General features: G+C 40.8%; 2 protein-coding genes across 2 annotated transcripts; both read right to left on the bottom strand.

Moving 5' to 3' along the window:
* Nucleotides 1-12,018: 12,018 nt before the first annotated feature.
* Nucleotides 12,019-13,527, bottom strand: LOC145411961 (zinc finger MYM-type protein 1-like). Its single transcript, XM_080281931.1, has one exon. The coding sequence runs from the start codon at nt 13,525-13,527 to the stop codon at nt 12,019-12,021; it is 1,509 nt and encodes a 502-aa protein (XP_080138057.1).
* Nucleotides 13,528-13,574: 47 nt separating this feature from the next.
* LOC145411960 (zinc finger MYM-type protein 1-like) lies at nt 13,575-13,958 on the bottom strand. Its single transcript, XM_080281930.1, has one exon. The coding sequence runs from the start codon at nt 13,956-13,958 to the stop codon at nt 13,575-13,577; it is 384 nt and encodes a 127-aa protein (XP_080138056.1).
* Between the last annotated feature and the right edge of the window lie 1,420 nt (nt 13,959-15,378).

Raw genomic sequence — 15,378 nt, 5'->3', positions numbered from 1 at the left:
ACGCCCACTAATTAGCCATTCAAGCCCCTGGAATCTTAGCTCTATGTGATAAGTACACCTGACCACATTTAGCATATACCTATCTATCAAACAGTCACTCCGACAACTGTCATGTTAATAAAAGGGTACCAAACGCTTGACATACAGATCGACTCCTTCGTATAAAGTTCATCCAACCGGCTCGATCTCTTATCACTTCCCTACCAATGTCAGCTGCCACGCCCCTTTTTCTCACTCACTCCTCTGCTATATCCCTCCACACTCATCTTGGCTTACCAGGCCTCCTTGCATCCTCAAATTCAATCACATATACGTTTTTCACCACCCTATTTATATCAATTCTCTCCATACGGCCATCCATCTAAGCACATTCTTTACACCTTCTGTCGATGGACTAACTTAAGCCCGTCATTTACGAAACACTTTCTTTCTCCTTTTATCCACGCTTTACATCTCACACGCGTGTCTCACGAATCACATATCCACCACTCTAAATCTTAACGTTTTCATGCCACATTACATAATCACACCCATATGTGAGTGTGGATATTAATACTTCTTCATGCAATCGCATTACAGCTGTCACGTTCAAACGTCTGTCTTTTATCAAGGCTTTCATTGCACCATCCACTTTCCATCAAAGTGCCACTCTACAGTATACAAATGTACATATTTCATCCTCACTGACTGCGGTGGGTTTATCAGCAGGGAGAAGCCATATGGGGTCAGAGGATTAACACCTTCACTTCAGAGACTTTTTTTTTCTTTTATTCTTTTTGCTAGCAGACGATTTTATTATACTTCTAAACAACATTTAGCAGTGGACGTATTACTGGACGTATTACTGAAGACAACATTTGGCTTCCTGAGTTCCAGTTCCGTCGTTACCTGAAGATACTTTGCTGGAGACAAAAATTATATGCTAGAAATTACATAATCAGTTATACAGGGTTAAAGACAATCTCAGTACTTTTTCATGGCGTCAGAAGCACCGTCATTACTCTGTTAATTTATTCTGCACGGAAGTAACCTATGGAGTCACAGGGCTAATTGTTTGTGGTGTTAGTTCAGCAGCTTCACCTATAATGAGATTTAGGAGTTGTGGTTTATTGCCGTTCCTGGAGAGAGAGAGAGAGAGAGAAGGTTTTGTGTGTGTGTGTGTGTGTGTGTGTGTGTGTGTGTGTGTGTGTGTGTGAATAGCGTTAAAGCAGAAAGTAAAAGAGAAAGGACTTATAAAAAATAGGAATAAAATCCGTTCATCATCATCATCATCATCATCATCGTCATCGTCGTCGTCGTCGTCGCTATTCCACCAGAGAGATGGCTTGAGGTAAGAGCTAGAAACAAAGAAAGGGAATTATGAAACCGAAGCTCCGAGACATCATGCCTGGTGAAAGAGGCCACGACACACTGTACATATGAAAACCTTCGAATTTCCAGCACTACCTTACAAGCGAAACCGTCGGCATCCATTTACTTCAGTGCTTAAAAGCCTTGTTAATTATTGCATAATATTATAGAGCGTTGCATTGACAGCAAGCACCAGGAAACAATCAGAATATATGGATTTAATATTTTAAAATAATATCTGCCAACATTTTATTTTCATCATAGAAAAAAACCCGATGAATTTATTCAACTCAGGGACTAGCGTCATGTAGTGAAAAGGTCAATGATTTTCTTTTTTTTCTTTTTTTATACAGAAGATGAACAGAGGAAGGAAAAACAAGTTATTATTTTTAAATTCCCTTAAGCCAGATAATAGGTGTCCTCCGTTCAAAAAAAAAAAAAAAAAAAAAAATCTGCAACAATTGGACTTGAAATGCTGTGGGCTGAAGATTGGGGGGAAACTAATCTGGGGAAGCTAGTTCCAAACAGAAGTATTTCTGGGAATGAATTAATTCAAATAGGCAGAAGTTCTGCAATATGTTCTGCAAACATGGCAGTGTGACAGTCAAGTCTCCAGCATTACCTGATGCCCGTGTAGCACGGGGGAAGGCTTGGAGAGGTGTCACAATGGATGCGACTCCATCTGTTCATTTGTCATTGAAGAATCTGCAATAGAAAGCAAGGGAGGACACATTCCGTCTTACTTGTAGGAAAGAGTTCTTATTTGTAACTGCAGGGTAATTGGTTATTCTCATAGCTTTGTCCTGAATATTGTCCGGTTGTTCTAGTGCAACGTCTCCACATCCACACCACAAGGGTGGACAATATTTGAGCTGAGAGAGCACATGACTCTTGTAAATCATACCAAAAAGTTCATCAGGGAAGAAGTTGTGCTTTCTGTACAATACTTTAAGTTTCTTTGGTTTCAGCAAGTGATCTAACATGATAGATCCAACTGAGGGTGTTGTTAAGCGAAGTACCGAGAATAACTTTAGGGATAGTAATTTTGGTTGCACTGAGGATAATACGGGGATCTAGCAGTACATGTCTATCAGTAAATTGGATATATTGGGGTTTTCAACATTAGATTTGACAATGTTACTTTTTCACCATTCAGTGATCCTGGATAAGTCTTGATTTTAGGAGACTGTTGTGCTGAATTGGGAGTTAGAGATACGAAACTTTGTGAAAGGGTGTTTAAGTATGAAAGAACTATGAAGCATTTAGTCATCTACATAAGAATGAATGGGATTATGGGTGACAGACAAGAGATCATTAATATGAATGGGGAACAGAGTTGGAACCAGGACTGATACTTGTGGCACGCCAGCATTAACTGAGTGGAAATTGGAATATACATCATCTATCTATACTCTTATCCTTCTGTTGCTGCGATATGAGGAAAGCAGTGGAACGAAAGATGATAGGCCATTGCAAGGGAACTTCGACAACAGGGAACTATGTCACACTCTGTCAAATGTCAAGGACTGCTGCATGGGTTTCTCCCTGCACGTCATTTGAGTAAACAGATTAAGTGCAGGTGTATCAACAGTGGATCTTTTGTGGCGAAAACCATACTGTATGTCACTAATTATTGTGTTGGATTCAAGACGCTTAACAATGTCCTTTATTAATATACTATCTGTCTATCCATCTATGGCCAGACGTCTTAATCCCGTAAGGGGTGGCCACAAACAGATCATCTCCATCACCCTGTCCTCTGCCATTTTGCTGCCCCCCCCCCCTCCCAACTTAATCCCCTTGTCTCTTACACCCCTCAACTCCATTCCTCCATCTCATCATCATCTCTCTCTCTCTCTCTCTCTCTCTCTCTCTCTCTCTCTCTCCATCCTCTCCACATGGCCGAACCACCTCAAAGAATTTCTCATAATGCTTTCTATCACATTCGCATCCACACCACAAGACTCCTTCACTTCCTCATTTGTCAGTCTGTGTCTCCATGTTGGCTCCACATAATCCTCTCAAGTAACTCATTCCACTGTTCTCACTCTTGACCTGTGTCCTTCCAACAAGGTTCAAGTTTCACTTCCATACGTTAGAGTGGGTATCACAATACTGTCATGCAGCAACTTTTTACTTCCATGCTCACTTTCCTATTTCTTATAACTGCTTTCAATGAACCAGCAACTTTTCTTCCTTATTGTTCCCTTTCAAGCACATCATCCTCCAAACTTCCATCCTTACTCATCACACTACCCAGGTTCTTACATGCATTCGCATTTTCCATTTCCTCATCATCCAGCCTCACTGCACATTTAGTGACTTCATTTCTCTTGAAGACCACAACCTTACTCCTCCTTTACTCTTCCCAACATTCACCTTTAGATTCTCTTTCTTACACACTCTCCCAAACTCATTCATCAAGTTTTGCAATGCCCCTTCATCTTCACTTAACATTACAGTATCATCTGAAAACAACAGTACAGGAAGTTTCCAAACGCTGCCCTCTTTCCTTAGGGCCGTTCAAACATCCACTGCCCTACCTTGCATCTCTTTTATCACTCCATCCACATACAAACTGAATAACCGTGGAGACATGACACAACCTTGTTTCAGTCCAACATTCATATAGACAAATTCACTCAGTTCACCATCCACATGTACTGCATCCGTAGTGCCCTCATGCATGCCATTCACGGTACACAACAGCTTCCCATTTACTCCAAATATTTTTAAAATATTCCATATTCCTTGTCTATCCATTCTATCATGTGCTTTCTCCAAATCCATGTCAGCAAGATACAACTTCATTCTCTTCTCTAGAAGCTTTTCCACTAAATATCTGAGAATGAATACCTGATCTACACAACCTCTTCCCTTCCTGAAACCTTGTTGTTCTTCTCCAACAAATTCCTCTGTTGTTTCCCCAACTCTGTCAATACGAATCCTACCGTATACTTACACTTCGAAGACAAATGTCCCTATGGTTACCACACACTTTTTTTTCCCTTTCCTTTGTATAGGAGAATAATTATAGCTGACTTCCAATCCTCCGGAACTCTACCTTCTTCCCAGGTCAATGTGCACATCTTCCATATCCATTCTACTACTATCTCTCCCCCATGCTTCACCATTCCACCACACACACCATCATTTCTTGCGGCTTTCCTCATTTTGACTTTTTCATGGCTTCCGCTACTTCCATCCTACTGATCTCTTCCTCCCATCTCATCTCCCTCCTCCTCCCAGCCATTCCCCAGCCACTTCTACTCACATTACTTTCATTCTCTTTGTTTAACAGTTCATTGAAGTGTTCTCCCCATCAGTTCACTGTTTTTTCCTTCTCCACCGGCAATCTGCCATGTTTATATTCCACTCCCCTGCCACCTTCTGTATCACCCTGTCTAACTCTCTTAATCTCCTTCCTGAACACTTTCTTACATTCCCTCCACTTTCCACTAAGATTCCTTCCAAACTTCTCATCCACGCTCTTCTTACTCTCTTTTACTAATCTTTTCACCTCTCTCCTCTACATGTAACTCTTTATTACGTCACTGAATATCCTCCATGCCTCTGCTTCTCATCCACTAAGCTTTCTTCTTCTGCACCACAGCTTGTCGCACCTATTCATTCCATCATGCTATTCCTTGCACACCCTTTCGTCTTCTCTTTACCCCACACACCACCTCACGCGTTGCACAGATTTCTTCTGCGAATTCCTTGCACACACCTTCCACCTTCCCCATCTGCTCCAAATCATATCTTCCCAATCGTTCAGCCACTTCTCTCTTATATTCTGCCTTTTTCTTCTTTTTTTCATCCCCCTGCAACCTTTATACCCTCTTTGTTTGGACTGCTTCCTCCTGCCAGTTTCTTCTATTCACCCAGTGCATTTGTATCTTGACGCCCCCATTACAAGGTGATAGAGAGTCCACACGCCAGACCTCTGAATGCTCTCGCATCCAGCACGTATCTTCTCATTCTCTCATCCACACACACACGCATATTAATCAATCACTGCCTTGCGTTCATCCAGCTCAACACCCACCAGTCTTATTGATGACAGTCTCAAATACTTTTCCATATATATATATATATATATATATATATATATATATATATATATCCAGCCAAGGAGAAGCAAGATGATTTTCCACTTCATATTTATTCATTTCAGGTGACTAGTTTCGGGATGCTTATCCCATCTTCAGACCTAAAAGCATTTAAAACACATATTGCAAATTAGATAAAGTTTTAAAATTTTAAAAATATCCATAAGAAATACAAAAAAAGAGAAAAGTTACCAAAAAAGCATGTGGCAATGACTGATTACTATAAAAAATATATATTTTTTTTTCTTAAATAACAAACTCGAGAAATAAAAGTGAGAGTGTTACCTCTGTGAGTTAGCAGCTAACACTGAAAATCATGAACACAAGTGTTTCATAAAGAAAAGTGTCATGAAGCTTCTGAATCATCAACAAACCAGTGTGAAGCAAAAGAACCAAGTAAAGAATCCATGAACCAAGTATCAAAAGGCTGATTCATCGATACAAAACACTATAATCCCAAGGTATACAACTTTGTTGATGATTCATAGTTATTTAATGAAGGCTTAAGTTTGTGAATGTACAAAGACTCCAAAATTCGCAGTTCCATTCTGTCATTACTACTATGTAAAATACTGAAATTATCCATATTACAAGTATGGCCCATATCGAGACAGTGGTTCCTAATCTCCGACAAAGTTGGGTTAGACAGTGGCAAAGATGTTCTATGAGACTGTCTAACCCAACTTTGTCGGAGATTAGGAACCACTGTTTCGATATGGGCCATACTTGTAATATGGATAAATTCAGTATTTTACATAGTAGTAATGACAGAATGGAACTGCGAATTTTGGAGTCTTTGTACATTCACAAACTTAAGCCTTCATTAAATGACTATGAATCATCAACAAAGTTGTATACCTTGGGATTATAGTGTTTTGTATCGATGAATCAGCCTTTTGATACTTGGTTCATTGATTCTTTACTTGGTTCTTTTGCTTCACACTGGTTTGTTGATGATTCAGAAGCTTCATGACGCTTTTCTTTATGAAACACTTGTGTTCAGGATTTTCAGTGTTAGCTGCTAACTCACAGAGGTAACACTCTCACTTTTATTTCTCGAGTTTGTTATTTAAGAAAAAAATACATTTTTTATAGTAATCAGTCATTGCCACATGCTTTTTTGGTAACTTTCCTTTTTTTTTTTGTACTTATGGATATTTTAATTTTTTTTTTAAACTTTATCTAATTTGCAATATGTGTTTTAAATGCTTTTAGGTCTGAAGATGGGATAAGCATCCCGAAACTAGTCACCTGAAATGAATAAATATGAAGTGGAAAATCATCTTGCTTCTCCTTGGCTGGATATATAGTATAAGATTCCCCACGGGCACCTCAGTTGTTGATATTATGTATGTATATATATATATATATATATATATATATATATATATATATATATATATATATATATATATATATATATATATATATACTGCCAGACGCCTTAATCCCTCATACGGGGTGGCCACAAATAAATCGCCTCCACGTCACCCTGTCCCCCGCCATTTCACTGCCCTGCTCCCAATTCACACCTCCTTCTCTCATATATCTCTCCACTCCATCCCTCCACCTCATCCTTGGCCTTCCCCTCCCTCTCTCCTCCTTCACCTCGCTCACATACAGTACACTCTCCTCGGCAGTCTCTCACTCTCCATCCTCTCTACATGGCCAAACCACCTTAATATGTTACTCCTAACGCTTCCTATCACATCCAATCACATCCACATCAACACCACAACGCTCCTTCACATCCTCATTTGTCAGTCGGTCTCTCCATGTGACTCCACAGGCTCCTCTCAAATAACTCATTTCCACTGCTTTCACTCTTGACTTGTGTCCCTCCAACAACGTCCAAGCTTCACTTCCATACGTTAGAGCTGGTATCACAATACTGTCATGTAATAACTTTTTCACTTCCATGCTCACTTCCCTGTTTCTTATCACTGCCTTCAAGGAACCAGCAACCTTTCTTCCTTGTTGTACCCTTTTAAGCACTTCACCCTCCAAACCTTCATCCTTATTCATCATACTATCGAAGTACTTAAACGTATTCACATTTTCCATTTCTTCATCATCCAACCTCACTGTACATTCACTGACTTCACCTCTCTCAAAGACCATAACTTTACTCTTCCCTACATTCACCTTTAGATACTGTTTCTTACACACTCTCCCAAACTCATCCACCAAGCCTTGCAGCTCCCCTTCATCTTCACTTAACAACACAGTATCATCTGCAAACAACAGTACAGGGAGTTTCCAAACACTGCTCCCTCTCATCAGGGCCACTTCAACATACACTGCCCTACCTTGTATCTCTTTAATAACTCCATCCATTTACAGATTGAACAACCATGGAGACATGACACATCCCTGTCTCAACCCAACCTTCAAATACAAAAACTCACTCAGTTCACTATCTACACGCACTGCAGCCTTAGCACCTTCATACATACTCTTCACAGCATTCAACAGCTTCCCATCTACTCCATATATTCTTAATACTTTCCACAATCCTTGTCTATCCACCCTGTCCTATGCTTTCTCCAAATCCATGAAGGCAGCACACAACTTCTTTCCCTTCTCTAGAAACTTTTCCATTAAAGATCTAAGAACGAATATCTGATTTTCACAACCTCCTCCCTTCCTAAAGCCTTTCTGTTCTTCTCCAACTAATTCCTCTGTTATTTTCTAACTCTGTGAATAAGTATCCTACCATACACTTTTCCTATTACATTTAGAAGACAAATGCCCCCATGATTACCACACACTTCTTTCTCCCCTTTCCCTTTGTACAAGGGAATAATTATACCTGACTTCCAATCTTCGAGGACTTTACCTTCCTCCCATGCCAATCTGCACATCTTCCACATCCATTCTGCTACTTCCCTCCCCCACGCTTCAGCAATTCACCACACACTCCATCAATTCCTGGGGCTTTCCCCATTTTGACTTTCTTCATTGCTTCCACACCCTCCATCCTACTAATTTCTTCCTGTCTTCTTATCTCCATCCTTCTCCCAGCCATTCCCCAGCCACTTACACTCGCATTACTTCCATTCTCTATGTTCAACAATTCATTAAAGTGTTCTTTCCATCTGCTCACCTTTTCTCCCTTCTGAACTAGTAATCTACCATTTTTGTCTTTCACTCCCCTACGAACTTGATTGTCACCCTGTCTTACTCTCTTTACCTTTTTCCAAAACATTTTCTTGCATTCCGTCCTCTTGACTCTCAAATTCCTTCCAAACTCCTCATCCATTCTCTTCTTACTCTCTCTTACTAATCTTTTCACCTCTCTCTTCCTTTCTACATATAACTCTTTCTTCCGTCTCTCAACTTTTTCCACGCCCCTATTTCTCATCCACTCACTATATGCTTTTTTCTGTTGTGCCACAGCATGTCTCACCTCTTCATTCCACCATGCTGTTCCTTGCACCCCCTTTCGTCTTCTCTTCATCCCACAGATCACCTCACATGCTGCACATATTTCCTCTGTGAATATCTTGCACACACCTGCCACGCCCCCCATCTGCTCCAATTCATATTTACCCAATCGTTTCTCCACCTCTGTCTTATATTCTGCCTCTTTCTCATCCTCTTGTAGCCTTTCCACACTGCTTGCATATACTCCTTCCTCCCGTCCTTCTCGTCTTCCATTTCTCCATTTTACTTGGACCTTGATTCTGACCACCACCAAGTGGTGGTCAGAAAATCCACACCCCCAACCTCTATATGCTCTTGCATCCATTACACATCTTCGCATCCTTTCATCGACACACACATAATCAATCATTGTCTTCCTTTCATTCAGTTCACCATCCATCCTTCTCAACACTAGCCATGTATACCTGTGGATCATTTTGTGCTTGAAGAGGGCATTGGCTACCACCAACCCCCTCGTGGCACAAATGTCCACTAAAGCACTGCCATTCTCGTCTATCTCAGCAGGCACACCCCACTCACCAACTACTCCATCCACCTTCACATTCCCTACTTTAACATTCATATCACCTATCAAAAGCACTCTCTCATTCTTTTCAAACTTTTCCATGCACACTTCCACATTCGTCCAGAACTCTTCTATCACTCTGCTTGCACGGTCTTGCGTTGGTGAATACATGCACACAATCGCCCACATTAGTAGTCCAACTTTCAGTCTTACCCCCACAATCCTTGAGCCAACTGATCCATACTCTCTTATATTTTCCTTCTATCTGTTACTCACAACAATACACACTCCATCTTTCGCCCTTTCATTCTCACCTACTCCTGCACATATTCCTCATCCATACTTCCATTGTCTCACTCTCACCTTCCATTTAGGTTCAGTTAATCCACATACATCCACTTTCGCACTTTCATACACCTGGACAATCTCTCTCTCTTTCACCTCATCATTTGCACCCCTTACATTCCACGTCGCCATCCGTATCATGTCCTGTGTTCAGTCTTTAGTCGTCACTTTAGGTTAGTCCTGGTCCGAGGCTTCTTGTTCATATTTTTAGTTGTTTTCCGGGGAGGGGCACTAATCCTCCACCAACCCACTTGCTGTCACGTAGGGAACACGTGTCGGCTGGTAATAAGGTTACCACCCAGCGTTGTAAATGATTTCCTGGTTTACAGGATATCATTTGGCTCTCCACTCGATGTAAAGCTACCCTAAAAACAGGGTACCACCACACTAAGTGGGTGGATGATGGGCGTGTGTGTGTGTATACCATTTATATATATATATATATATATATATATATATATATATATATATATATATATATATATATATATATATATATATATATATACTGTATACGTACAGTATATACTGTATAAATGACAGAGTCGAAAAATCCAACTTGTGAATTTTAAATTGTAATACCAAAGAAAAGTTGATCCATAATGAAAGCATCATGTATGCAAAATTTTGGTGTAATCTGTGTTCATATAGAGGTGGCGCCTGCCTCGTGAATATCTGGTCATTAACTGAATCTGGCGCATCAGTGCCGTCGTAGGAGTCATATAGGTCAGACCTTGTGTTTCGTGTGTGTGTGTGTGTGTGTGTGTGTGTGTGTGTGTGTGTGTGTGTGTGTGTGTGTGTGTGTGTGTGTGTGTGTGTGTGTGTGTTTAATCATCTATTCTTTGCTCTCATATTATTTTTTTTTCACTTTCAGATACTACTGCTTAATAGCTAAATGTCTTGGAGAACTACAAATATAGCTCACACTACTCGGTCTGCCTTAACTCATGATATTTTTGGCACTTAAAGAACTATCGGTAACAAGCAACTTCCAACGAAGTGGGATGTGGAAAGACTTTTTGCTGAAAAAGAATAATCAAAAGTGTCAGCGAAGGAAATAGCGAAGGATCTTGGATTAGAACTTCCGTGTCTTTGGGAAGAAGCTTCAGTTCCTTGTGTTCACCTAACAAGAATTACACACCTGGTTTTGGACAACCGTTCTAAGTACAAGACCCTTGTGAAAAACAAGAAGAAATACTGTACTATAAAACTCATATGCAGAAGGAGCTATTTGACATCTCCCGTTGCAAATGTAAATCCTTCGAAGAATGTAAGTGTTCAGAGAAAAGAAATGTGCCCGTAAGTGAATGAGAATTCCTTCCAAATCAAAGAGGAAATAGACAGATGTACATTGGAAAAGTGCATACAAAAGAAAATAAATCCTGCTACAACGAGCAACAAGAAAAAGAGATACAGAGAACTTCAAAGTGAAAAATTGCGATCCTATTTGTCAGAAAGGTCAAAGTGGGCTGGAGGAAATGAATGATACTGATGATAGTTTGGAAAATGATGGTACAGATGAAACATGTTGTCCGAGTGTAGACAGTGCCGGTCCTAGCTTTTCTGAGGCCCTACGCTGGATCTTTGGAGGCCCCCCCCCCCAACTCTTTGTTTGCATTTCTCCCCCTACCCTACATATACATCCCCCAAGTTATATCCCTATCCTGAGCAATGTAAAGTAAAAAACTTGTACTGCATAATCTTTTATTCTCTGAATAAAAATAAAATAATGATATCTTGAGTGAAACTATAATTTACATATAATCATTATTCAGATATATAAAAACAGAAATTGTCATTGCCAAATAACTCCATAGTGACAAAAAGGCTACGGCATTATATTTTTTGTAATATTATGAATTAGGCTACTACTATTAGAAAAGGAAAAAATTATAGCTAAAATGCCGAATAGTAACATATATGTTGGAACAAAAACACTGAAACAAAAACGTGTAACATCAGTAAAAATACCATTATAATCGGTAATAATTCTGAATTTTACACCAAAACTCTGTAGGCTCTCAAATATAAGTAATCATTATCCACAGAAAGTTTTAATATTCTAATGTTATACTATAAATAGCGATAATGAATATCATCATTATTAAACAAGGACGTTCTCCCTACGTGTTAAGTGGGGTTGGTGGAGGATTAGTGCCCCTCCCTGTAAAACAATTAACTCTAAGCCCTTGGCCACCCCGTTTGGGATACATGGCGTCTGGCAATGAATGAATGAATGAATGAATATTAGCAATTAATTTACACTTTCACCCTCCTGCACTTTCTTGAGGCGAAGTCGTCTATTACATCATCATAGCTGAGATGCTTCCCAAGCTCTCTGTTGATGCTAATGACAGCAAGTCCACTCAGGCGTTCTTGACTCATCGTTGAACGCAAGTAGGTCTTGATTAGCTTCAATTTGGAGAAACCTCTTTCCGCGGAGGCTACAGTAACTGGAAGTGTCACAGCTACCCTAAGTGCAATCCACAGGTTGGGGTACAATTCTTCCAGTTGTTTTTCGTGGACTAAAGAGAGCATCTCCAGTACTGTTGTCTGGAGTGGTACTGAAAGAAGGTTCTGAATTTCTTGTGCCAGTTCAAGTCCATTTATATCTGATTCACCATTGCAGCTCAAAGTCGTCTCTACTTTTGCACACTGACTTTTCAGTGATTCATGAGAAATGTTCTCTATATTACTGAACTTCAGCAGCACTCCAAATTTCTCCTGCACCTCATTGAGGGAATGGAATCTCACTTCTAATGAACCTAAAGCCGAGTCCACTACCACATTAAAAAATGAAATCTCAAGATTCTTGAGAGCATCGCCAACTGGCTCATCTGCACCTTCATAAGCAAAATGCCTTTTCGTGCTCGTGATCAGTTTTTGTTTCAGTTGTGGCTCAACATTCATATCTTCACACAACTCTTTGACAGTGGTTTGTGCTCCAGCAAAACCAGATTCTCTGTAGAGTGCAAGGGAGGTCTTGGCTTTATTTATCAGATCAATTGCAACATCTAATTGCATGAAAGCTGACTGAAGCAGTTTGTTGACCTGGTTGACAATAGTTAAAATATCACACCAGACAACAGAACAAATCAAGAAGCAGTAGGATCCAACCTCCTCTGCTAAAGCCTGGGCTTCCACTTTGGCAACAGGATCAGACACATTCTCTCGAGCCTCTACAAGGGCATCTCTGATCCGAGTTGCCTGGTGTCTGACTGCATGGATGCTTTGCAATCTACTCTCCCATCTGGTGTCACTCCGAGACTTTACTGTGAGATGTACATGTTTTCTGAGAACAGTCCATCTTTGTGTGGCAGCTGAAAAGAAAGTAAACAATTTCTGGAGATGCCCAAAAAATCCAACAGCATCCCTTGATACTTTTGCTGCATCTGCAATTACCAAGTTCAGTGTATGTGCCCCACATGGAACATACACTGCCCTTGGGTTTTTCTGAAGAAGTCGAGCTTGAACGCCTTGTCTTTTCCCCTTCATATTTGCTCCATTATCGTAAGCTTGACCCCTGCAATCTTGAAAGGGTATATCAAGCTCCTTCAGTTTTTCCAGAATCACAGTAGACAAGTTTAATCCGGTTGTCTCCTCCACAACCACAAACCCAAGGAAATGCTCCTGGATTTCTGGCGTGTTCTCCAGATTCAAAGTCCTAACAATGATGGACATTTGCTCCTGGTGGCTAATATCTGGGTTGCAATCGAGTATGAGGGAGAAATATTTTGACTGGCGGATTTTTATAACAATGTCCTCCATCAATTTGTTGCTTATTATCTGGATCAGCTCGTTCTGGATATGCTTGCCTAGGTAATGTGTGTGCTGTTATTTGTAATTCTTGCTAGATGTTGATCCATGACTGGGTCAAATTTGGCTAACAGTTCCACTTCTTTGAGGAAATTCCCGTTATTTGGCTCATACAGCTTGTCAGAGGATCCTCTAAAACCTAGATTTTTCTCTACAAGTGACTGAATGATGCACACTAAGCGTGTGAGCACATTCCGCCACCTCTTTCTTTCTACCTCCATCATTGACATCTCTTGCTTGTCATTTGTTTTGCCCAATTTCAACCTCAGTTGCAGCTCTTTCCAGATCACCATGGATTTTAAGTGGTCTGGACTGCACTCATGACTGCGAATCAGCGCATTAATGTTTGACCAGTCATTTACACCTCCTTCTATGAATTTCATATTTTCAGTCTGAAACAACTTGCAGCAAAAACAAAATACGGAATTTGTATATTCTGAATACATGAGCCAGCTTCTTGGAATTTTCTCACCATAAGGCATTTTTCTTAATAACAGACCATCGTGAAATGCTCTTCCACCTTTATTTTTTGGATATTTGTAATTTCTTTAGCAATAAATGGTCCTCTGCGTACCATCTCAGTCCTGAAGCTGTCTGTAATGGGAGATAGCCAAATTGCTGGATCAGTGGGTGGTGCTGTCTTCTCTGCTGATACTGCCGGAGAGGCAATGCAAATTGTTGAAACTGAGGGTGCTGTAGAAATGGTGGCGGTTGTCGAGTGAACTGCAGTAGTGCTGGCTGGGGTCGAGGGGGCTGTAGAAGTGCTGGCTGGGGTCAAGGGAACTGCAGTAGTGCTGGATGGGGTCAAGGGAACTGCAGTAGTACTCGCTGGGGTCGAGGAAGCTGCAATAGTGCTGGTTGGGGTCGAGGGGGTTGCACAGGTGGTGGCGGGGTCAAGGGAACTGCAGAAGTGCTGGCTGGGGTCGAGGGTGTTGCAGTAGTGTTGGCTAGGGTCGAGGGTGTTGCAGTAGTGTTGGCTGGGGTCGAGGGTGTTGCAGTAGTGTTGGCTAGGGTCGAGGGTGTTGCAGTAGTGTTGGCTGGGGTCGAGGGTGTTGCAGCAGTGCTAACTGGGGTCGAGGGTGTTGCAGTAATGCTGGCTGGGGTCGAGGGTGTTGCAGTAGTGTTGGCTAGGGTCGAGGGTGTTGCAGTAGTGTTGGCTGGGGTCGAGGGTGTTGCAGCAGTGCTAACTGGGGTCGAGGGTGTTGCAGTAATGCTGGCTGGGGTCGAGGGTGTTGCAGTAGTGCTAGCTGGGGTCGAGGGAGCTGCAAAAGTGCTGGTTGGGGTCGAAGGGGCTGCAGTAGGGCTGCCTGGGGTCAAAAAGTCTGTTTCGGGAGTAGCTGCTTCCGTCTGGTTGGTACGAAGAAATTTCAGTAATGACCCTGGGCGAAATGAAACACTGATAACCCCTGGCGTGGCTCTTCAGAAGTTCAGTACACGATTTTATTTTTGAAGCAGTGCAGAATATTGGATATATAAGCCTATAAGTAAGCCAGTTTTAAATTTATATGCATAATACCACATTTCTCAATGTACTATCAAAGTATGGGAAGTATAGTGCACAACACATTTTGAAGTTTTCGTTTACACTAATTTTGATAATTAATACACTTTATTAAAATAATGGATTTATTTTCACTTGAGTAATATCCTCATAATAGAATATTAGTTTTCACCTAATGCTTCAAACTATACAAAAATACTTTTTGTTGTGAAATACTGAGGTCAATACACCTGTCACACCATAAACACATGTATAAGTGAATTAACGAATTTTAAAGTAATATATAGTTTCGCATGAAGAGG

This window comes from Coenobita brevimanus, chromosome 91 (assembly GCF_032717465.1).
Source record: "Coenobita brevimanus isolate Jiangsu-jjx chromosome 91, ASM3271746v2, whole genome shotgun sequence".
In the NCBI taxonomy this organism is placed as follows: Eukaryota; Metazoa; Arthropoda; class Malacostraca; order Decapoda; family Coenobitidae; genus Coenobita; species Coenobita brevimanus.
This window is presented reverse-complemented; position numbering and strand designations above follow the sequence as displayed.

Bases quoted from the DNA above. Each gene is read 5' to 3' on its own strand.
- LOC145411960 (XM_080281930.1), bottom strand. From the start codon at position 13,958: ATGAAATTCATAGAAGGAGGTGTAAATGACTGGTCAAACATTAATGCG.
- LOC145411961 (XM_080281931.1), bottom strand. From the start codon at position 13,527: ATGGAGGACATTGTTATAAAAATCCGCCAGTCAAAATATTTCTCCCTC.